The 25,036-nt window shown below is 41.5% G+C and overlaps 1 protein-coding gene across 1 annotated transcript in view; it reads left to right on the top strand.

The window, feature by feature from the left end:
* Positions 1-22,862, top strand: part of SLC16A14 (solute carrier family 16 member 14) — a 49,374-nt gene extending 26,512 nt beyond the window's left edge. Inside the window, exons 3-5 of the mRNA XM_033958528.1 lie at positions 4,509-4,652; positions 6,186-7,187; positions 22,604-22,862. Coding sequence (XP_033814419.1) covers positions 4,509-4,652; positions 6,186-7,187; positions 22,604-22,740 — 1,283 coding nt within the window. The 3' untranslated portion in view covers positions 22,741-22,862. The remainder of the gene's footprint in view (positions 1-4,508; positions 4,653-6,185; positions 7,188-22,603) is intronic.
* Positions 22,863-25,036: the final 2,174 nt, after the last annotated feature.

Raw genomic sequence — 25,036 nt, 5'->3', positions numbered from 1 at the left:
GAATACAAATGATAATGTGGTATCCTAATTTGTAGCATAATGTTAGCATAATTGAAAGAGATGAGATTACAAATAGATATAGCACACAGTGTGAATTTAGAGTAAATAAACAGCTAGAGTTATTAACAATTGCAAGATGTCTGCAGGGGTAAATTCATGGAACAAGTGGAGAAACTGAGAGAGGAGGCGGTGAATCTAAAAAGCGTATGAGAATGAGAAATACATCATTGACATGCTTTTTGAGGCAGCAAAGATTTGCAGCAGAGGGGAAGATGAAACTGTATTGAAAGATAGTAGACAAAGATTCCCAGAGTCTGCCAAATCGACACCCTGATTCCATCCTCCCTTGACTGAAGAACCGGTATGCAGCCCTAGTAGTGGAGAAGGCTTGAGAATCCCAGGAACAAGTTTCAGGTTTATTAATTACTACCGTCTATCACAAATATCTAAATGGTTTACAATAAAATTAATAATATAAAAAAATTAAAACAGCTCTAGTTAAAAATAAAGGGGGAGTAGACAGACTACATGAGACTAACACAAAACTAGGAGGAAAAAGGGGGAATGGGAAATATAATTACATTGAGATGATAAATAAAATAAAAAAAAGTAAGGGAAACAGGCAATACATTTACTCTATGGAAAACACCTGTATATAAGAAATAGTCTTCATTGTTTCTTTCAGAACATTTACAGGTTAAAAGACACTGTTGCCCAACATGGCCACCTTTCACTAGTCGGCTGTGTCAAGGGCAATGAAATACCGATAGATGATAAAATCTAGCTTCTACTAAAATTGGTCAGAATGGAGTGTCCTTACGATAGGGATGTCAAATGTCGGCCCTCGAGGGCCACAATCCAGTCGGATTTTCAAGGTTTCCTCAATGACTATGCATGAGATCTATTTGCATGCACTGCTTTCATTGTATGCTAATAGATCTCATGCATATTTATTGGGGAAATTCTGAAAACCCGAATGGATTGTGGCCCTCGAGGACTGACAATTGACACCCCTGCCTTAAGAGGTACTAATGGGCTCCACGTGGAAAGGAGAACAGAGAAACACATTTCCTTCCCATGGCAGCCAGTAATATCCATGTGACACTCTCTTCAACAAGGACTCTTCTTTTCTGTACAAAGATATTTATTTATTTAAAAATAAATTATTATGCTTAAGCCTAAGCGGATTACAATAGAACATACATATCTTACAATATTCAAAAATCCACAGTACATCACAAAATTACAAGCCTACAAAACCATTGGCTGCTAGACCATCCTTTAAAATAGTAAAGGACAAATATACAATTCAAAGAGTCTGCTGCAGAAGCAATCCATTCTAATAAAGGCCTCCTTTTATCAAGCCGTTAGGGTTTTTTTTTATCACCGGCTGCTGCGGTAAATGCTCCGATGTTCATAGGAATTCTATGAGTGGCGGAGCTTTTACCGCAGTGGCCGCTGATAAAAATCCCTAACATGGCTTGATAAAAGGGGGCCAAAATGCTTTAGAAAACAAATGAGGGAGGAAGTGACATCAGCTTCCAAGATGGATGCTTGAGCTCTCAGCTCCACGTGCTCTCCAGCTTTAACTGCTTTTTTCATGGCTCCCCAGCAGTAAATTGGCTGCCTCCTGCATGGCTCTCGCTAACAGAAAGTTTCTTTCATATCATGGCGACGAAACAGTGAACTCTAAATCTGGCGGAGTTTGCTTACCCGAAGCAAATCCAGACCACGTGGCGGGCAAGATGGTGACAAAGGCCTCTCTAGATAGCTTAAGTGTAAGCCCTGGTAAAGAATCAACAGGTGCAGGAAGGTCTGACCCGATTATGGACTTGGGCACTTTTGGCAAACTGAAAGCTTGGATGGCAGAAATAAAATCAGATGTGAAAGCAGTTTGTGTAAATCATACCTTGCTGGCTTCTGACCTGCATGGAGAAATAAAGGCCTTAGGCCAACACGAAGCTGATAATGACGAGAGATTGGAAGAACAGGCGGATTCCATCGCCAGCTGTGATCAGGGGCTGCTTGATTGTAAGTGAACTTTATTGCAGTTAACAGATAAACTGGAAAATTTAGAAAATAGAGGGTGGTGACATAATTTGCATTTCGAGAAGTACCAGAGACCCCTGGATACTCGAATGCAGAAGTGGTTAGAAAAATTCTGCATACAAGAACAAGATTCAGCTATGGACCTTTATGCCATACAAGTGAAGCACGCACATCATGCGTTGGGTCACCTTCATGCCGTGGCCTGAAATATTATGGCCTGCTTTTGTGACTTTAAATTGAAAGAACGGGTCTTGAAGTGGGCCTGAGCACAGTGACATAGTGAGGGTGAAAGGCTGAAGTTCTGGCAAAAATTTTTTTTGAGAAAATTATTACTATTCATTCCCCATTTTCTTTATTGGAGCCTGTTCCAGCTCTCACTTGTTGAATGAAGTAGCTTCCCCAGCAGACAGATACTGGATTAATTTTTCTCATGTAACAGAAGATCAAATCAAATTAATATTATATAAATTAAGTACCGTATTTTCCGGCGTATAAGACGACTGGGCGTATAAGACGACCCCCCAACTTTTACAGTTAAAATATAGAGTTTGTTATATACTCGCCGTATAAGACTACCCCTTCTTCCGCACACCTTCTGCACAACAAATAAAACTTAAAAGAACATCAGAATTTATTTCAACAATTTTAATTAATTCACTAAAGCAATAGAATTCTTTTCCTACCTTTGTTGCCTGGTTTCTGCTTTCCTCATGTTCTCATTCAATTCCTTCCATCCACTATCTCTCTTCCTTCTGCATCTTCCATTTGCTCTGTTACTGTGCCTCTCCCTTTCTTCCCCCTTCCAAATTGGTCTGGCACCCATCTTCTTCTCTCTGCTCCCCCCATAGTCTGGCATCTGTCTTCTTCCCTGCCAGCGTCTTCTCCCTACTCTCTCTTCCTTATTTCCTTTGTGTCCTTCTCCCCCCCAACTTCCCCATGTCCTTTCAGCGTCCTTCTCCACCCCTTTGTATTCCCCCATGTGCTTTCAGCCTCCTTCTCCCTCCTCTGTCTTCAAGTGCTTTCAGAGTCCTTCCCCCCCCCCTCCTGTCTTCACCATGGCCTTTCAGCGTCCTTCTCCCCCCCTCCTTCTCTACCGCCCCGGGTGCAGCACAGCCGGCCAGGTCCCCTTACTTTTGTGGCACTTCCCCGACCGACCGACAACAGCCCCGGTCCGACAAACCTCCCTGCCCTTAACCGCGAATCTAAATTACCTTCTTACAGCTGCTGTAAGAAGGTAATTTAGATTCGCGGCTACAGGGCAGGGAGGATTGTCGGACCCGGGCTGTTATCGGTCGGTCGGGGAAGTGCCACAAAAGTAAGGGAACCTGGTCGGCTGTGCTGCAACCGGGGCGGGCCGCCCCTCTCCCTTGGTAGCCACTCGAACCGCGAGGCTACTCTCCTTCTCCTTATCTGCCCTGCCTGCAGCACAGAGCCGAACGGAAGTCTTCCCGACGTCAGCGCTGACGTCGGAGGGAGGGAGGGCTTTGTTTAAGCCCTCCCTCCCCTCCGACGTCAGCGCTGACGTCGGGAAGACTTCCGTTCGGCTCTGTGCTGCAAGCAGAGAAGGTAGGGAGAAGAAGAGCCGCGTACATCCAGAAGACTGAGCATCCAGCCCCGCAGGAGCCCCGCGACCCTCGGAGGCGTCCCCATGGGATCCCCGCGACCCTAGGGGGCATCCCCACGGGATCCCCGCGACCCTAGGGGCGTCCCCGTGCAGCTCTCTAATGTAAAGTAAGGGCATGTAAGACGACCCCCGACTTTGGGGAGGATTTTAAGGTACTGAAAAGTCATCTTATACGCCGGCAAATACGGTAGATCTTCCTGTCCTTTAGATCTTTATCCCTCATAATTTTTTTTGATATCTTCCTTTTGCAGGCAATAAGACGGATTACAGATCTAATGAACTATATTTTAGATCATGTTTTTTTCCCTTCTACTTTCAAATTATGCTTTCCCCACTTATAAAATCAGCTACATTATACTCTTCATTGCCAGCGAGTTATCTTCCAGTTGCTAATATCCCAATATTCGCTACATTAATGGAGTCAATAGTCACCATACAACTTACAAGAGTTTCTAAATAAATTTTTCATATTGCATCCTTTTCAGCATGAAAGTTTTGAAAAGGAAAGTTATAGTCATTTGAAAATTGGAGAGATTAGCACTTTCTTTTTGTGGTTACTTCATATGCATAAAAATGTGAATCCAAACTATGGATGTTATTGTCTCCAACAGTTTGAACCTTGCCTAAAGAAATTCAGGGAGATGTAGTAATGGAACAAAGTACTTAAAAGAGAGGTTAGTTCTCTAAAAACTCGTTTACCTGCAAATAGCCATTTACCCTCACAAATATCTTTTGAAAATTCCCCTTTAGGATATACAGAAATTACCACAGAGTATGCATATTTAAGTGGCTTTGACTTTTTTGTCATTTGCCAATAATTATTTTTATATTGTAGGGCCTTTTATTGGGTTGTTCATCAACATTTGTGGATGTCGCAAGACAGCAATAATTGGAGGAACACTGAATGGTCTTGGTTGGATATTGAGCGCCTACGCTACCAACGTACAATACCTCTTTGTTACATTTGGAATGATAGCTGGTAAGCAACGTATATTTGTTGAAAATGTCTTAGACCCTCTTCTACTAAACCGCGCTAGCGGTTTTAGCACCGGAAGCCGCGCTGAACGGCCCGCGCTGCTCCAGACACTCATAAGAACTTTATAAGCGTCGGGAGCAGCATGGGCCATTCAGTGCGGCTCCCCGTGCTAAACCGCTACCGCGGTTTAGTAGAAGAGGAGGTAAGAGTCTTTCCTTTTTAAAAACGTTTTATAAATATTTCAAATTAATATACAGTAAGTTTAAAACACTTGCAGGAAAATGGAATTCACATAAAGCCTCATTTCACCAATGCCTAAGAGCCAACCTCATTGGTGATATTACAATGGCTTGGTTTCCCTATACTTATATTCAGATTTTATGGAGTACTTCAGTGATACTTCCCTGTGTTTTTATGTTAATTATCAAACTCAATTTCACAGGCTTTATATACTTAAATTTGTTTAAAACCAATTTGTTTTAAAATGCTTAAACTTCAAAATTAATCATAAATGTGAATACTGTGCTCAGATCCCCTAAACCCCTAGGGCAGATACCTGTGGGCCACCTTTGGAGAAATTTGCTGTCATGATTAGTTTATTTATCTCTTTGTGCTGTAATCTTTCAGGTAGGTGATCAAATGGTCTGACTGAATTGCCTAGAACTGGGGAAACAAAATGTAAATCACGGGGCAAATACTACAAGACCAGGTAAAGAAAAATGGACTTAAAAAGTGGCTAGGGAAAGCTAAAATACCACCATGATGTCTGCGTAATTTTGACTGGTTATTTTAACATGTGGAAGCAGCCATTTGCTGCTGTTTCAAAGCAACATTCAAAAGTCAAATTCAGATGCGTAAGAGAGATTTTCAGAAGGTATGGAACGTTCAGTGTGTTACTGTACGTGCAAGTGAGACATTGCTGTACCATGGTCTCATGGTACCATGGGGTTTTTTGACAGCTTTCACTAGGTAATTTCATATAAAGCATTTTTAATATGTATAGGATGCTTTGCACTCAGAAGAGAGTTTATATAAAATAGTGTAAAGGTACATGTGCAAAAATTAGCTGGAACCAAAAGTGTATGTGTACCAATTCTGGAGGTATAGTTTAGGCAGAGCAGAGGTGGAGTTACAGCTAATTTTTGCACTGAAAAGGACTGGTATTATTTCTGGTCCAGACCTTCTTTGGAGCAGGTGAAAATTTCTGTAATACTGGGGTAGGTTCTGTGTGAAGTCATATAAGCACCTATGTAATACTCATATGTAATATTTCTACCTGTACTCAGCAGAGGTATCCCCAGGGGAGGGTATTTTCAAAATTATCAGGATGGACTCAGTTGGAACAAAACAGCTGCAAGTCTCTGGGCCAACCTTTTCAGAGTGCAAGCATGCATGTGAAATTTCAGTGTGAAAACTGGTGCAAAGGCCATGGGAGAAAAAGACCTGTGGACTTTGTAGCCATGTGGGCAGTTTGAAAATTGCCCTCGAGAATGACGGTGTTGATTTCAATAAGTCACTTCTGATATTCGCCTGCAGGTATCGGGAGTGGAATGGTATATTTGCCTGCTGTCGTCATGGTCGGGCAGTATTTCCAGAAGCGGAGAGCCCTGGCGCAGGGACTTGGTACCACTGGAACGGGGTTTGGAACCTTCTTGATGACTATGCTACTGAAGTACCTCTGCAAGGAATTTGGATGGCGGAACGCCATGATTATACAGGGTGCAGTGTCACTAAACTTGTGCGTCTGTGGTGCGCTGATGAGGCCTCTTCCCTCCAGTGAACAGACTGAGAAGAGCGTAGAGACCAGGACGGTGACAAATGAAACTGAGAAAACTTTGCCACCATCAGCAGAAACTCTTACACCCAATGGGCTGTCAACTGAGGTGGAAGAAAACGAAGGACCAGCAATGGCTGATGTCACTAACCCTCTTCCCCCAATAAAGGGGGGGAGGGGTAAGAGAAGAAATGGAATTGCCTTCAAGGACATGTACGCACTTAGCATCCTAAAAACAGTCAGTCACATAACCTTGACAATCAGGAACGGATTTTGGTCCTGGTACTCCAGTTACTTTGGAACATCGTCACTCTTCACCAATAAAGTATTTGTGGCCTTTGTTTTTTGGGCTCTTTTAGCATATTGCAGTTTTGTTATTCCTTTTATTCACCTCCCTGAGATTGTCAAGATGTATAACTTAACAGAACAAAATGATATTTTCCCTTTGACTTCCATAATAGCAATAGTCCATATTTTTGGGAAAGTGATTCTTGGCATCATTGGAGACTTGCCCTGTGTCACAGCTTGGAATGTCTTTTTGATGGCTAACATTACTTTGGGGGTCTCGATTCTGGTATTGCCACTGATGCACATGTATGCTGCCTTGGCTATTGTCTGTGCCCTTATAGGATTTTCCAGCGGCTATTTTTCTTTGATGCCCGTCGTGACCGAAGATTTGGTGGGGATTACCCACCTTGCAAATGCATATGGCATCATCATTTGTGCAAATGGAATATCTGCATTACTGGGACCGCCATTTGCAGGTAACAAGATTAGTGTCTGATTCAATACAGAGTCTTCTGTCTATCTGAAAGTCCACTTTTCAGGTTTAATTGAGTTAATATAGATTGCGGCTGCTTTAAATGGTCAAGTCTGTGCTGATCCACTCTAATATCATGAATAGCCAGGCCATAAACTTAAGTGTCATCATCTGTCTTTGTGAATCATTAACTACTGTGGAGGAATAAAACAGGGGAAACAAAACCACAAATTCAAATATGCAAAAACAGAGTGGAATTGTACTAATCAGAGTGATGTGCACAAATAAAGTGTCCTTCAACTCATCTGATAGTTCAAATTTCTTTATTCATCCAATAACTCAATGATTCATCCAATGACTCTATAGAACGCCCAGCACCTCTCTGGGCTCCAAGCAATGTTTTACAAGCTCTTATTCGGTAGCAATTATATGAGTGAGTGTATATTCATGCATAATGCTATTCGATAATACTGTTGAAGACTCTTAAGACTCCTGAGGCAGGCCTGTTTGGCCGAAACATGTGCATGTCGAGTCATTGAGTCATTGGATGAATCATTGAGTTATTGGATGAATAAAGAAATTTGACCTATCAGATGAGTTGAAGGACACTTTATTTGTGCACATCACTCTGATTAGTACAATTCCACTCTGTTTTTGCATCATTAACTACTGTAACATGCCCTACCTTCTTCACAATACATTTTGACCCAAATTCTGTAACCGGCGCCTAATGTTAGGCACCTATTTCGGAGGCGCCCAACTAAACAGGCGCCTATCTAAATTGTTTAACAAACTCAATTAAGCTTTTTAATCAGCAATAATTGAAACTTAGGCGCCTATCAAGAAGAGCAATTCTGCAATAAGGCACCTCTAAAAATTTTGGCGGCTATAAAAAAATAGGCACCATGCACGTTAGGCCTGGGCTTGGCTACGTATTAGGTGCCTTGTTGTAGAATCGCTGCTCCTAAGCGTGCTTGAGCGTTCACAGAGGCGCCTAACTTTTAATTGTGTCTAGAGATGGCCTATTTATTGGGCACCTCCGAAATAGGTGCCGCTCAGCGCGATTCATTAAACAGCACCCAATTTTACTTGAATCGTGCTGAACAGTGCCTACTTCAGCGCCTCTTATAGAATTTGCCCATTTATGCTGTAACACAATCTAGTTTACCATGATAAAACCAGAAGAAATTTCTTTTAGAATTTCGCATTCATAACAATTTTTCAATTTCTTATACTTATCAACTTGCAATGGGTTCTTTATTGCCGTAGTTACCAGCATCCTTTATCACATGTTGAAAGTTTTAGAGAAGAGTCTTTGCAATCAGTCTTTTAGAAAGATAAATTGATGTATGTATGATTGTTATTAAGGCCCAGATTCCAGTAACGGCGCCCTGACACTAGCTGGCAGTATGCGTCCTACCGCCATCTAAGTAACCAATCGTGGCACACATTTTTAAAAAAAATCAATGTGGCGAATAGTGCCTACATTGACAGCACCGTTTGCACGCCTATTAAAGTGTCTAGGCACGCCTAAGGACGCCTGAGGCCAGGGTGGGCATGGTTTATACAGGAAGTGGCCTTAGGAAGTGCTTAGGTGACCCTAGGCACTTTCATAGGTGTAAAACAGATGCCTTCAATGTAGGCCTGAAAAATGCTGGCTTATATTTAAGGCACCTGTTTAAAAAAAACAAACAGCTGTGATTCTATAAACGGCGCTGATGCGTGATTGACACGATCAGCAGCCATTGTTAGGCAGCCACCAATACCAGCGCCATTTATAGAATCCGGGCCTAAGTTTGTTTTTAAATATGTATGTGAAGTTGTAATCCGCTTTGGATAAAGGCAGAATAAAAGCAATAAACTGTAACTATATCACCAGTGAAATGTAGTAATTTAAGCTCTAGCTAAAAAAATTAAGACAGAAAAATCTTTCATTGTAACAACAGCCATTAGTGCAGCTTCTATTAAGCCACTGAGCAGGTTTTTTTTAGGGAATCTGGTAAAGGTTTGTACTTGTTTATTAACTACTTTTTCATGAAGGGATTCATCTAAAGTGGTTTACAATACATTGAATAGTAATCAGGTACTTTAAGTATTTTCCCTTTCTGTCTTGGCAGGCTCACAATTTAACTGTGGTACCTGGGGCAATGGAGGTTAAGTGACTTGCTCAGAGTCACAGGGAACAGGCTGGGATTGAACTCACAACCACAGGGTGCTGAGGCAGCAGCTCTAACTACTAGGCCACTCCTCTTGTCCCTGCTATATTCAAATATGGATATGTGGTGGAAAATACATGGCCATATTTGAACATTTAAGAGGCTATTTTGCAAGTATCAACATGTATAAACAGTGGCATTAAAGAACAGAGTGAGGACCAAAGAATACACTTCTCCCTCTGTATTTGCTGTGATAGGGGATTAACAGAACCGCAAATACTGAAAAACCGTGAATAAACTTTTTTATATGTTATTTGATGTTTTCTATTAAAAACTATCGTGAATATGGTGAAACCGCAAATAACATGATGGGAGACTTGGCCTGTTTCTGAAGGAGAGGCAAAACACGGTGAACAAAGTGCTGGGAATCAGCGATTTTCTCTGTAAACGCTTGGAATCAGCAATTTCTCTATGCAAGCTGATGTAATTTGGGGGGGAGGAGCCAGCAAGCTAAAAAACGTGAATAATCGAAACCGCGAATACAGAGAGAGAAGTGTAGTTAGTTCCTTTTATTTATGATAAAATGTCATCTATTGCAATATAACAATGCAACCTGGAGAAGCATGACATGGCATGGCTCTGTTTCGGTTGAAACGCCTGCATCAGGAGTCCAATATGCTAGAATGTTATAAATCCAATGTGTATGTTGTTGGGAAATCTAACAAATGAGTCCTTAATGCCACCACCATTTCTCCCTCTCATCCTTCTATTCCCCATGCATCTCTCCTAACTCTTCTCTGTCTATACCCAATTTTCCTTTCTTCCTTTCCCCATGTGCACATCTCTTACTCACACACTCATTCCCATCAATTCTCCCTTTCTATTCCCTCCCTCCTATGTCCCAAATTAGTGCCCTCATATTTGTGTGAGTCGCTGCATGCGCCCTGGCCCGTCCTTGTGTGGAGTTGCTGCTTGATGCTGCTGATGGAGCATGTCGGTTCCGGTGAGGTGGCAGGGTCGGCTTCGGAGGTGGTGCGGGGGGGGGGTGCAGCTGGCGGGCAGGCAGGAAGGGATCCCCAACAGTGGCTTCAGCAGGGGGCAAGCAGGGATTCCCATCGGGGGGGATCCCCTGCGGGGGCTAGGCCGTGTACCCCCAACAGGCAGCCCGCATACCACCAAGGGTACGCAAACTGCGTGTTGAGAAACACTGGTTTAGATGGGCCAAAAATTTATATGTATATTTACCCAAATTTCTCTGGCAGCTTTTATACCAACTCTGAGGCACACATAGGTTCATTTTGACCAAGGCTGTAGACAACAGGGTGCAATTACTGTTAATACCCCTGTTCTTTGTTTCTGCCTCAAAAGTGGCAGTTTTGTTAGCTAATTGCCACCACATTCACATAAAGTTTTGTGAAATTAGTCAACTACACATGGCAGTTGCCAAATTACAGTTTTCACATATAAGTACCAGCACTATGTTGCCACTCTTGTTTTCTGTGTAGTTTTGCAAAATCACTGCTTTCACTCTACATGCTGGTAAATACATGAGTATTTTCTGGTGTCCTTATTCATATTTTTTTTACAAAAGGCTCCACATTTGGCAGAGTTTTTCATAAAATAACAGGGAAATGTGAACTTCCTGACATGGGTGGCCCATTTCTTACATTGAACGCCTATGGAAAATGGGGCCTCATATATACCTGCATATTTATGAAAACACTACACTTCCCAAGATGCATGTTTCTGTGAGTTTCTAGGTACAACCACCTGGTGAATATTTAGCCACTCTGTCTGCAGCAGAGTTTTCAAAGGGCAAAGGGGGCAGATGGAACTGCCTAACTGCAAAGTTAGGCAGCTACATTATTTTGAAAACTACTGTGAAAAACTACCCACCTTTAAAATAGGTCAGGATGCTTGCAGATATCCTGTACCTATTGCGTGTTTCAAATTAAAAGTACTATGCTGTGAGGGAGTCTAAAAAAACCCTGCCACTTTCCCTACTGGGCACTTATTTACAAGACCAAAACACTACCCTGACATATACTTCAGCCATAGAAAGGGGGGAGGGGAGAAGAGGAGCAGACCAGGAATCAAAAATAAGGAACATAAAAGACAGGGCTAGGAAAAGGGAGAGAAAGCCCCAAGGAGGGGAAGAGAAGTCCTGCTGAAGTTTCTCCCTATTCTCCTGCAGAGGTGACTGAAGGTAAACTATGGAGGTCTCAAACTATGAATTTATTTTATGCCTGTGTGTATCTCAAAGTTGAACTAGTGTACTAGAAGGATGGCTGACAAGAGACTGGGGAGGGACCACTGTGGTAGCAGCCAAGATAAATTTTGTTTTCTTTTTCGCTGGATTAAAAGAACCTATGACTGTAGAGCCTGTGGAGAAACAGGCTTTATGAAAGAAAGAAAATAAACCTGTTTTGTATTAACCTACAAGTAGTGGCTTAGATGTGTGTGGTGAAATTTTCCTGGAAACCTAGGCCGGTATGTCAGATTTGCATATTCTTTTTTTTTTTTTTTAATTGGTGCAAAGTTCATCAATACAAAGTAACCACAGGCTTTTGTCGAGCTTGGGTAGCATGAAATAATTAGAAACTAATCTGTGAAATTATATTTTTTGATTCCCTTCCAACCAGTGCAATTTTTCTAGCAAAATAGGTACTGGTATTCAAATATCAGGCTATTCTTCAGGAGTGAGGTGATCACTGAGGTAAGGTTACCAGATGTCCGGATTTACGGCTTTTCGAAATCATGTCTAGCCACAGAATCATGAAAAGGCAGCACTGAGCTCTTTTATTAACACTTGGGGATCATGGGTAAAACAGGGAGACAAAACAATTTTTAGATATATTAATGATAGGAAGAAGTGCAAAAGTGGCATTGTGAGACTTAAAGGTGAAGGAAAGAAATATGTAGAAGCTGATAAAGAAAAGGCTGAATTACTTAACAAATATTTCTGTTCTGTGTTCACGGCTGAAGCGCCGAGAATGGGACCAGAGAAGACAAACATGAATAGGAATGGAGGAGTGATAGACCCTGATAGATTTTCAGAGGATTGTGTTCGTGAGATGCTAGCTAAAATAAAGGTAGACAAAGCGATGGGGCCGGATGGTGTACATCCGAGGGTGTTGAAGGAACTTAGGGAAGTTCTGGTGGCTCTGCTGACTGACCTTTTCAATGAGTCTCTAGAGTCGGGAGTGGTACCGGAGGACTGGAGAAGGGCAGATGTGGTCCCTTTCCACAAAAGTGGAAGTAAGGAAGAAGTAGGGAATTATAGGCCAGTAAGTTTGACTTCTGTAGTAAGCAAATTAATGGAAATGCTTTTAAAACAGAGAATGGTCAAGTTTCTGGAATTCTGTGAATTACAGGACAGGAGGCAACACGGATTCACTAGAGGTAGATCTTGTCAGACAAATCTGATCAATTTCTTTGACTGGGTGACCAGAGAATTGGATAGAGGGAGTGCGCTAGATGTGGTGTACTTAGATATTAGCAAAGCCTTTGACAGTGTTCCACACAGACATCTAATATATATACTGAGTGCCCTCGAGATGAGTCCCAAAGTGATGGTTTGGGTCAAGAACTGATTGAGTGGAAGGCGACAGAGGGAAGTGTTCAATGGAGATTGCTCTGAGGAAAGGGATTTTACAAGTGGTGTGCCTTATGGTTCTGTTCTTGGGCCTGTTCTTTTCGACATTTTTATAAACAAAATTGATGCAGGGCTGTTGGGTAAGATTTGCCTCTATGTGGCTGATACCAAAAATCTGCAATAGAGTAAACACCCAGGATGGTTTGAATAACATGAGGAAAGACCTGGTGAAGCTTGAAGAATGGTCTGAAATTTGGCAGCTAAAATTTAATGCTAAGAAATGCAAGGTCATATATTGTGCTGCAAAAATCCGAGGGATCGGTACAGTTTAGGGAGTGAAGAACTTAAGTGCACGACAGAAGAGCAGGACTTGGGTGTGATTGTTTGTGATGAGCTTAAGGTGGCCAAACAGGTTGAAAAGGTGACGGCGAAAGCTAGAAGGATGCTAGGTTGCATAGGAAGAGGTATGGCCAGTAGGAAAAAAAGAGGTATTGATGCTCCTGTATAAGACTCTGTTGAGACCTCATTTAGAATATTGTGTACAATTCTGGAGACCGCACCTTCAAAAAGATATATAAAGGATGAAGTCAGTCCAGAGGAAGGCTACTAAAATGGTGCATGGTCTTTGTCATAAAGGCATATGGGGACAGACTTAAAGACCTCAATATGTATACTTTAATGGAAAGGCGGGAAAAGGGAGATATGATAGAGACATTTAAATAAATTGAAGCCGTTCAAATTCTATATCACAGGCAAAAAAACTCCACACTCGAAAAATGCATGGGTTACACACCCACCACTGTGCACAGGAAAAATAAAAAGAAACAAGAAACAATGCATGTGACGATAAAGTTTTGCATTGTTTCTTGCTTCTTTTTCTTGTGCACAGTGGTGGGTGTGTAACCCATGTTGAAAGTTGCATTTTTCTAGAGTGGAGTTTTAAGCCTGTGATATACAATTTGAACGGCTTGAAATCCAATTGGGTTGCCATCTGATTTTGATGCAGTTGAAGCTTTTTCGCCAGTAATTATTAAATGTGTTTCAGTGGATAGCTCCACGACTTGGCTAATAACATCGGTTTTTCTACTTGGATTTGTTGAATATTGTTATTAATTATTTTTTCTTGAGAGACATTTAAATACCTAAATGCGCATGAGTTGAGTCTCTTTCATTTGAAAGGAAGCTCTAGAATGAGAGGGCATAGGATAAAGTTAAGAGGTGATAGGCTCAGGAGTAATCTAAGGAAATACAGTCAAACCTCAGTTTACGAGTGCACCGGTTTGCAAGTGTTTTGAAAGACGAGCAAAACATTCGCAAAATCGGCACCTCAGAAATCGAGCTTGACTCAATTTACGAGCGCCCCCCCCCCTTCCGTGATCCAGCATCCCCCCCCTGCGATCCGGCATCCCCCGAATTGGCACCGGCACTAACGCACAGGACATGTTGGTGCCGGTGTCCGAAGATCCTCCCTCTGGGCTGGGCTGGGCTGGATTGAACATCGAAGATCCTCCCTCTTGGCTGGGCTGCGCTGGACTGGGCCTTGAGCATTTGTGCATGCTCAAGGACTTCTGGTCTCGCTCCTCCGAGATTCTCAGAGATCTCTGAGAATCTCGGAGAGAGTGAGACCAGAAGGCCTTGAGCATGTGCAAATGCTCGATGCTCAGTCCAGCCCAGAGGGAGGATCTTCGGGCACCGGCATGTCCTGTGCGTTGGTGCTAGTGCTGGTGCCAAATCGGGGTAAGGGATGTTATTTGGGTGCTCGGCGAGGGATGTAGGATCGAGGGGGGGTGGGCCGAGCGGGGGGGAATGCCGGATCGCCGGGGGGGGGGGGGAGTATGGAGCAGTGCTTGTGGCCTCGAAGGGGGGGGAACGTATCAAGCGAGTTTCCATTCATTCCTATGGGGAAACTTGCTTTGATATACGAGCAATTTGGTTTACGAGCATACTTCTGGAATGAATTATGCTCGTAAACCAAGGTTCCACTGTACTTTTTTACAGAAAGGGTGGTAGATGTGTGGAACAGTCTCCCGGAACAGGTGGTAGAGACAGACTGTCTGAATTCAAGAAAGTAAGGGATAGTCACATGGGATCTCTTAGAGACAGAAAGAGTTAATGGTTACTGTGAATGGACAGACTGGATGGGCCATTTGGCCTTTATCTGCCATCATATTTCTATGTGTCATATCTATCAAGCAATGGGAAAGGTGCCAGTTCTTAGTAGCCCTGAGTACCTCCTCCTGACTATATCTGTTCTCAATGATGGTAGAGAAATATGAACCTGATTTCAAAACACTGAATGTTTGTAATTCATGCAAGTACTACTGCTTGACATTTGTTCCTTGAACTGGATACAGAACAGAACAAATACAGATTTATTTGAATATCTGGTCATGACCAGTTCTGAAATTCCCTTGAATGCAGCTCATGGTTAAGTATTCAGTGAGGGGAAAGGGAGGATGCTGTATTGGTTGTTCCATGTTGCCAAAATGTAATACGATCACTACATTTTTACCTTCTGTATGTATGCAGGTCATTTCAAAAGTTCAGAAGAAAATGATTAATAAAGGCTTTAACTATATACAACACAGAAAAAGCATGAGTCAATTAAAATAATTGTGTACGAATTAGAAGAGAATGTGGAAGCCACAGTTATCTTCTTGAAGTATGAGTTTTGTAACATGATCAGGGTCTGATGGGGGAAGGCAGTAGAGCCATTTGGCCCAGGCTTCACATAGAAACGGGGCATATTCAGTATTTTGTTTAAAAAGAACTCCAGACTGATTTGCAATGGCGTGGGCTTCTCTGATCTTCTGAAAGACCCTGAATATGACAGTAGCCTTGACATGTGAAGGCTTGATCTGATTAATAATTGGAGTACTGACTGCTGCTTGAAGAGGGTTTGATTACTGAAGGAGGACATTATAAACCTAGTCTACCATTAAGATGGGTTATTTTACCACAAGTTGTGTTGTTTTAGCACAGGGTCCCATTTTATATACAGTAGTAAGACCCTGTGCTGAAGTAGCATGGCTTGTGGCAAAATAAGAAGAACTCACCTCAGAAGTACAGCAAAACAACAAAAGAAAGGCAAAGGGAGGTGTCCTTTCAGCCAAACAAATCTTTATTCAAAACATTTCGATGTTTTGAATAAAGACTTGTTTGGCTGAAAGGACAACTCCCCTTGCCTTTCTTTTGTTGTTTTGTGGCCAAAGAGCCCATTTTAACAGTAGCGCACATTGATAACATCACCCCCCACCTCCCGAATAGGGAGCACTGCCTTCTTGAGTCAAAGTGGTTATAGGGGTTTAGGGAGAGGGATCTGATGCTGAGAGCGCCGCCTTTGGAAACTATGCCCCATGACCCTTTTTTTGTATGAAAGTAGGGATGGTTCTTCTGGGATTGGGACTGTTTCAACATAAATTGTATAATCTTTCTTACACTATGTTAAATAAGACAAGAAAAATTTATTCTCTTTTTAGTAGTATGGTACAGTAGTTGTCCTTTATAATTCAATTGCAGAAGCTTTGCCTTTGCCAAAATCACTATTAGGGGTATTTCCAAAATGTCCAAGTGACGATTTTCAAAACCATCTTTCTGGATGTCTTGCGAAGCATCCTAGCTATTGTGTGTCCAAAACAAAAAAAAAAGGGGGGGGGGGATGTTGGAGGCGTGTTCTGGCGGGCTTAGACTTGGATGTTTGTGGTAATAATTGAACCTTTCCCAAGAAGTCCTGGATGGAACTTAAATGTTATGAGTTAGACCTGTTTTAAAAGTGTCTAAGTGCCAAAATGGTACCCAAACTGACCAGATAACCAGTGGAGGGATTAAGTTATGACATCCCCACACTCCCCCAGTGGCCATTGATTCCCTCCCACCCCACAAAAACTAGAATGAAACAGTATGGGAAATCCTAGTAGAGCATCACACAGGTATCTTAAATAGCCTGGTGAGTGGACTAGTGAGCCATAGAGGAGGACCCGGGCCTATAAGCCACTCTAAGCACTACATTTATGGTAGAAAGTGTAAGCCCATCAAAACCCATCCAAATCCTACCCTACTGTCATATAGGTGCCACCTGCAGCTGTAAGGGCTATTGGGGTAGTAGAAAGGTGGGTATAGTAGGTTGTGGGGGAGTTTTGGAAGGTTCACCATACATTAGAAGGGGGCTATGGTGAGATGTACTTCTAGCACCCTTTATGTTAAGTTCACAGCAATTCCCTCTAAGGTAGAGAATGACACAGGGGAAAAATTTTTCACTGTTCCCGCCCTGTTCCCGTGAGCTTGTCCCCGTCCCTGCCCCGTCCCCGCGAGCTCAGTCCCTGTCCCCACCCCATCCCTGTGAGCTGAGTCCCCATCCCCGTCCTGCAAACTGTCAGATCCCATCCACACAAGCCTCAAATAGTTATGATTTTATACTGAACTTATTTTATTAAAGTAAAGAGACTATTCTGTACAATTGTCATTTTAGAAACACAAATAATACAGAACAAGGATCAACAAAACCCCTGTCTCCCCTCCTTTTCACAAATATCCCCTCCACTATTGTAAAAACTGAACAAACCAAATTACTACAGAATGCTACATAGAAAAATCAAGCTAACAGAATACTTCAGTCACATATGGCAGGAACAGTGTTAGGGGAGAGCAACTAGGGCAACTGCCCCCTGGTCAGAGAGAGAGCCCTAAGCCAGCTGGAAGCTAAAGAAGCACAGTCTGGGCTTTGAGGTCCCCAGTTATGTCTGATACCAGCTCTAGCAGGATACGTATTTCAAATCTGAAATATTCTAATCACAAAATATAAAATAAATTTATTTTTTTCTACCTTTTGTTGTCTGGTAATATTCTTCTTCAAATAACATTGGTCTCAAGCTTTGGTTCTGGATTCCTTATGTCTTCATTGTGGCATGGCTGGCTCCTGAAGGTAAAATAGGCTCAGGAGGAGCTGGGGAGGAAATGCCGAGTCTGACACTGGTGCAATTTTTTTACCATAGGAGCAAGACTTTTCACTGCTTCCACGGGGCAGTGAAAGATCTTGTCCCCATTCCTGCGGAGCGATGGACTGGTTTTATTCCCATTCCTGTGGTAAACCATTTGCAGATGTCCCCATTACTGCGGTGACCATGGTTTACCGCAGTAAATGGTCCCCGTGTCATTCTCTACTTTAAGGTGTCTCACTGCTTTGTTGAATAGGCCTCAAAAAAACCAAAAAAAAAAAGGTTACCAACAAAAAATATACAATATAAGAAATAGTTGGTAAGAATTGTCTTGGATAAATCACCATTAGAGGCACGTAGCACTTCAAGGAGAATCAAACAGACACTCCAAAAAATAAGAGAAGTGAAATTAACTAAAAGGTTTCAGTACGGGCTTAATTTTCCCTCCTAGTAACCAGCACTTAGAACAACGTCTAAATAATCCTGCCCCGTACATCATATGACCTTAAATAAATAAATATAAAGTGCAAATGTGCATCCAATGCGGGAACCAAGAAAAAATAAAAAAAATATATCAAAAGAACCCCAAGACTTAATAATGAAAAGAAAAAACCTCAAAATCAAAAAGATTGGTAACAAACATCCCCACGTGTGAAACCACATGAAAACAAAAAATCCCAAAAGTCATAAGAAAATGGTATCAATAGTTCATATGAAAGTTCATAATAAATCCATCTCCAATGCATGTGCAATGTGATATCCAATAGAGAGAATAAATAAGTGAATCGTGTCTCTGTTCAATAAATAGCTGATAAATAAATAAATAAATAATATCTCCATTCACACATTTCAAATGAAAGGATGACTTAGCTCATTCATAAGCAAACTGTATCTCCGCTCGACTTAGCTCATCCGAAAGCAGACTGTATCTCCACTTGACAGGTCCTGTTTTGATATTCTTCGTCAGGAGGGAGAATAGATCCACAATAAATTCTCCGGTCCAAGAGCTGGAAATGCAATTATCATCATATGGTAAACCTCTCACTGAGTACAGCGGCTCAATCACGCTGAAACTTGCAGCGTACTGGGAGGGTTCTTTTAAGACATCCAGAAGGCCTCGCCCATGGCAACATAAAAATGTGATGACATCACAAATGGCTACATTTAACAAAGGAAATGGTGTCGCCCATACACACACTAAAACATAGAATGGAATCTCCCCTAAATGATAATATTATGTGAAACATTTGTCCACACTTTCATTTAGATTGTAAACAATTTTTATTGACATGAAAAACCCGCAGAAGTAAGAACAATAACAAGTGCCTGCACAGAGGAACATAGGCAATATCTGCATAAGCAAGTACAGCAGGACAAAAACATGCGTCAATTATACCCACCCAAAAGCCCCAACCTCCCCCCTGTTCCCCCTACCCACCAGCCCTACTCACCATCCCCCCCTTACCCCCCCAGTTGGAGAGGAATATCAGGACAGGAAGTAGAAAATCACAAACCAAAGTCCCCCCCAGGGTCTGGACTCTGATGATCCCAGGGCACCTAAACAAACAATGCATCCCCTCCAAAAACAGACCCCCCCAAAAAAACTCATTCCCCTCCCCTTCCTCAGAGCAGAGAGATGCTAAGATCCAGAACTAGCCAGGAGAGTGCACCATCAAGCCAGGGTATTAAGAACAAGGCTACGCCCCCTAGGAGACAAGGAACGCAAATAGGGGTCCCAAAGCAGCAAAAAGCTCAGACGACGTTTAAGGGAGCCCCCCACCTCACGCGCCTCCCAGAGAACTAACACATGAAGATGAGCTCTCCAATGCCAAAAAGACGGAGGAGTCAATAAGGTCCAATGCTGCAAAATGCATCGTCGAGCCAGGAAACACATTGTCCACACTTTCATTTAAACTCTGAGGGGAAAATGCTTTTAAGTGGAAAATCCAAAAGTTTTCTCTATGTAAAAGGTAAGTATTCCTGTCTCTGCTGAAATTACTAGGAAGTTGTTCAAGAACACCCCATTTCAAGTGGGCAAAAGAATGATGGTGTTCCAAATTATGAGACACCATCGGAGCCATTAGTTTCCCCGTATTGAGGCAGCTCCGATGCTCAATAAGTCTGACTCTTACCGTCCTGGTGATACAGCCCACATAAATAAGGCCACAAGGGCAAGATATCACATATACCACATAAGTAGAGTCACAAGATATAATAGACTTAAGAGCATACGTCTGCTTGGAAATAGGATGAGAGGTGTCACACATGGTACAATGGCCACAGGGGGAATGAAAACCTCTCCTATTGATAGAATGGGAATCCATACCAAAATCAGAGGAAACCAAATGTTCAGACAAATTCTTCCCCCTAGTAAATGCAATACAGAGGTTATCTTTAAACACTGGATGTAGTTGGAGAATTGTGCCAGTGATTACGTATACTCCGGGCCACTGCTGCGGATTGGGTGGAATGAGAAATCACGCAAATTTGATTAGAGGATATTTCTTTATTTGTCTGAGTGATAAGGAGATCCCGATTAGCATGCCTAGCTCATAAATAGGCTTTACGTATCACTAATGTAGAGTAATCCCTTTTAATAAATTTATCCCAAAGGATATTAGCTTCTGCTCTAAAATCAGCATAGGTAGTACAGATTCTTCTGGCCCGAAAGAATTGGCCTATTGGAATGACCGCTTTTAGTCATGTGGGATGACAACTCGAGTATGACAAAAACTTGTTTCGCTCAGTAATTTTATGATGGACCTTAGTTGAAAGATTACCCCCCTGGACCATGACCACGGTATCTAAAAAGACAATATGTTGTTTATGACTAGTATAAGTAAACCTCACACTTGTAGTCAAAGAATTAATCCAGGTAATGAACAACGTAAGCTGTTCTTCAGTAGAAGTCCAAATGAAAAAAATATCATCAATGAAACGCAGCCAACAGATGATATGTTTGAAAAAAGCATGCCGGTACAAAACTCGGTGAGAGGTTTACCATATGATGATAATTGCATTTCCAGCTCTTGGACCGGAGAATTTATTGTGGTTCTATTCTCCCTCCTGACGAAGAATATCAAAACAGGACCTGTCGAGTGGAGATACAGGATGAGCTAAGTTGAGCGGAGATACAGTTTGCTTATGAATGAGCTAAGTCATCCTTTCATTTGAACTGTGTGAATGGAGATATTATTTATCAGCTATTTATTGAACAGAGATACGATTCACTTATTTATTCTCTCTATTGGATATCACATTGCACATGCATTGGAGATGGATTTATTATGAACTTTCATATGAACTATTGATACCATTTTCTTATGACTTGTGGGATTTTTTGTTTTCATGTGGTTTCACATGTGGGGATGTTTGTTACCAATCTTTTTGATTTTGAGGTTTTTTCTTTTCATTATTAAGTCTTGGGGTTCTTTTGATATATTTTTTGTATTTTTTTCTTGGTTCCCACATTGGATGCACGTTTGCACTTTATATTTATTTATTTAAGGTCATATGATGTACAGGGCAGGATTTATTTAGACGTTCTTCTAAGTGCTAGTTCACTCATGAATACCTGCCCGGGGTCTTTGGTTACTCGGAAGGAAAATTAAGCCTGTACTGAAACCTTTTAGTTAATTTCACTTCTCTTATTTTTTTTGGAGTGTCTGTTTGATTCTCTTTGAAGTGCTATGCGCCTCTAATGGTGATTTATCCAAGACAATTCTTACTCACTGCTTTGTTGACATGTCTGTGTAGCCAGGTCATTTCAATGTTGGTCCCTACCATGTCCAAATGGTCTGGATTAGGACATTTTGAACTTGGACGGTTTTGTGATCAAAAATGGCAAATAAAGTTGAATGTCCTGGCAGCCAATATTTCTAAGTAGGTGATAAAAAAAAAAGTGGACATTTTGCAGTCTTGCTGGTTTAAAAAAATGGCTATTTCTCCGCCTCTGACTTTGGATGTCTTGTGGGAAACATCCAAAGTCAGATTTGGATGTTCTATCGAAAATTCCCCTCCACATAAATGAAATAATATGAATAACATGTATTAGCACTGTAGGATGAGCCAGGCTATTTCCTTGATGACTATGCATTAGTAATTTGTTAAGTAAGTTAATACAGCAGCCCAGTTTCAGAGATCACACATTACGCTATTCATAGTTTTACTGCAAGTAATTTGCATTCAAGCTCATATCTGTTTTTTAATGAATAAGGATGACAGCTCACAGCTGCAATTCATGATTGCATGGGGGGTCGACTAGATTGTTGCCTTACTGGGCCCCTGCTTGTGCATGAGAAGCCTTCAGTCAGAAGCTCTAACAGCTGCCAGAGCCTGTTCCTGTAAACTATTCAGGCACTTCCTCCTTCAGTTTTGCACAGGGCCTCCCCACTAACTAAAGCTGAGGGTTGCATATAAAACGCTGTGTTCTGTACTTTGTACCTGCATTAAGCACACTAGTAAGATTTTCAAAAGGAAACTCAGTGAAAAAATAATTTCTCTTTGGAACTGAACTTGGAGTCCTGTGGGTCAAACAAAGCCCATAATTATGCTCCCCAAATGGCAGACTAGCAGTTGCATTTAGGTATTACACTAGTGCCTATCCTTAGATTTCAGAGGTGTTGGAGTACAATTCTGAGGCTGCAGAATGTGGCGTTAACAAACTTTACATTATTTGTTTAATCTTTCTTGGGAATAAGCATAGATTAAAAGCCTTTTTTTAATCTTTTTACAGGTTGGATCTATGATGTCACAGAAAAGTATGATGTTTCCTTCTACATATGTGGTTTGCTATATATGGTCGGGATAATGTTTTTGCTGCTTAAGCCTTGTCTTAAAACAAAGCCACAGTCTGAAAAGGACACTACTTAAAATGGACAAGCTTAATAGAAATAATAAACTTTTGAAACTTGAAGTACTGCTGACTATAAAAATTGTGGGTGATAAATCTATTGCAATGGAATTCTGGATGGGAATATAATATTATTACAGTTTCCTGCAAGGTTTCCTTTATTGCACTAGCAAATGGCAGGCACCACATAAATGACTGGTTTAATGTAAAAAAAACAACAAACAAACCAGCTTTTTAAAGTTTGTATTTTGATCTTGTAGTATTCAATGACTGTGCCATTAGGAGGCAATTTTAATGTTTGCATTAAGATAATGTCCATGGGTACTCTTCTTCTGCAGACTTTGCACCAGTGGCATCTCTAGACAGAATTATTTGGATTGGCAATGGGGGAAGGGACATGCCAAAATGATATTTTCAAACATCATGCCAACTACTACATCACATACCCCTTCCTCCTTTTTAAAATTAACATTATAAGACATCAGGCCTTCTATGATGAAAGAAACCCTCCTCCAGCTAGTTTCAGCTACCAAGTAAAACTACCATTATAAACAGTAGCATCATTCAACAAATTCAAATGTGTGGAGTGAAGTCTTTACAGGATTGTACAAAATCTCAATATAAACCCTGCACCTCCAGGTCTGTATCACAAACTCCATATTCCACAACAACAGAGCTATCCCTCGTATATAATACATTAAACAAAAATATTAAAATTGTGATTACCACCTCAGGAACAGCAAACATTTCTTCCACTGGCAGACACTTTTGATGAAATCAGATGAGTTTTTGTTTGTCTTGTGACACCACAGGATGTAGATATCACTAGTTGAGCATTTTTATTTTGGGTGCCTGAGGCCTTTTTGTAAATAGGGCCAGACACTTTGCAAAATAACACCATCCAAAACCTTTTTAGCAAGCTGACCCAATCAAAGTAGCCCTAACTCAATAATGAAAAGACAGTGCTATAAATATTACACTGAGCCCTAAAGCACCAATATACTTACCACTGGGAAACTAGAACAAGCTGGACTGTTACAGATTGCAACACAGAGTAAATGCTAGTAGAATCCTTCACCTGAATCACACATGCAGAATGTGGACAGACCCTCACTTGATACAAAATAGGGGACCACAAAAATATGCAGGCAAAATCTGAAATGGAGACCTACCTCCCCTCTGTCCAATAACGCCAAACTCTATAAGCAGGGCAAATCTGGTAAAAGATAAAAAGAAATGCATTTTCTCCTGTATTCTACAAAATACAAAACTAGAAAAGATGCAGATTTCCCAAAGGGGACACATTCTAATCCTTAAAAAGTATTAAATAATATTTTTATTTTCTACATTTGTTGTTTAGGCATTTTATTTCTAATTGGGCTGGTCCCAGTCTTGTTTCCACTTTTCTTGCGTCAGTCTTTTAAATTATTTTCCAGGTCTGCCTTTCCATTTTGTTTTCCCTCCTCTTGTCTTCCTTCTCTATATCTGTCTGCCACTGATCTTTCTTTGTATGTTTTTTCCACTTTTTTCTTTGCTGTGTTTATGTCTACCCATTTGATTTTAACCTAATTCTCTTCTTCTCTCACCTTCTTAGCCTCCTCTTTTTCAGCCTTCATCTACTTACCTGCTTTCCCATCTCCCTCTCAGCCTCTTTCCAGTACTCCCATTACTCCACTGCCTCTCCATTACCCCCATCTCGCCTTCCCCAGTCTCCTATTTCTCCTAATCTTTCACTCAGTCCTCACCTACCCTCCACTGCTTTTCATCCTTTCACCAATACCAGCAACATCCATCCCTGTCTCTCCTTCCTTCCCATTAGGCTATTCTTTTGTCTGTTACCGTCTTCCCATCTCCTATTGCCTCTCTTTCATGAACTTTCTAACCCCATTTTCACCCTCAGGCAACCTCTAATACCCCTCACCAGTACATCCATTCTTTTTCAGTGCTTCAGTCTTCCAGGTCATTCACATTATATCTCATCCTTTACCCACAGTTCATCACCTCTCTCTTACTCTACATTTCACACCCTCACTCATTCTCTTAACCCATCAACACCCTCTTCTCCCCCAATTCATACCTACCAATTGTTGGGTCTTCACTATTTCCTTGAAATCCTCTCTTCATCTCTCCCATTCATAATTCCCTACTCCACCCCTCTGTCATCAAGTCCTAGTCATTTTCTGAACTGTTCCCCTCCTCCTTCCCTGAGGCCCATCCATCTTTTACTCAGTTCCTCCACCCCCAGAGTCCCATCCATTTTCTGATCTTTCCAGGGTTTCCAGTCCATTTGACATTTCTTCTCTCTCCTTGTCTACC

The sequence above is a fragment of the Geotrypetes seraphini genome, chromosome 9 (genome assembly GCF_902459505.1).
Source record: "Geotrypetes seraphini chromosome 9, aGeoSer1.1, whole genome shotgun sequence".
Classification (NCBI taxonomy): Eukaryota; Metazoa; Chordata; class Amphibia; order Gymnophiona; family Dermophiidae; genus Geotrypetes; species Geotrypetes seraphini.
This window is presented reverse-complemented; position numbering and strand designations above follow the sequence as displayed.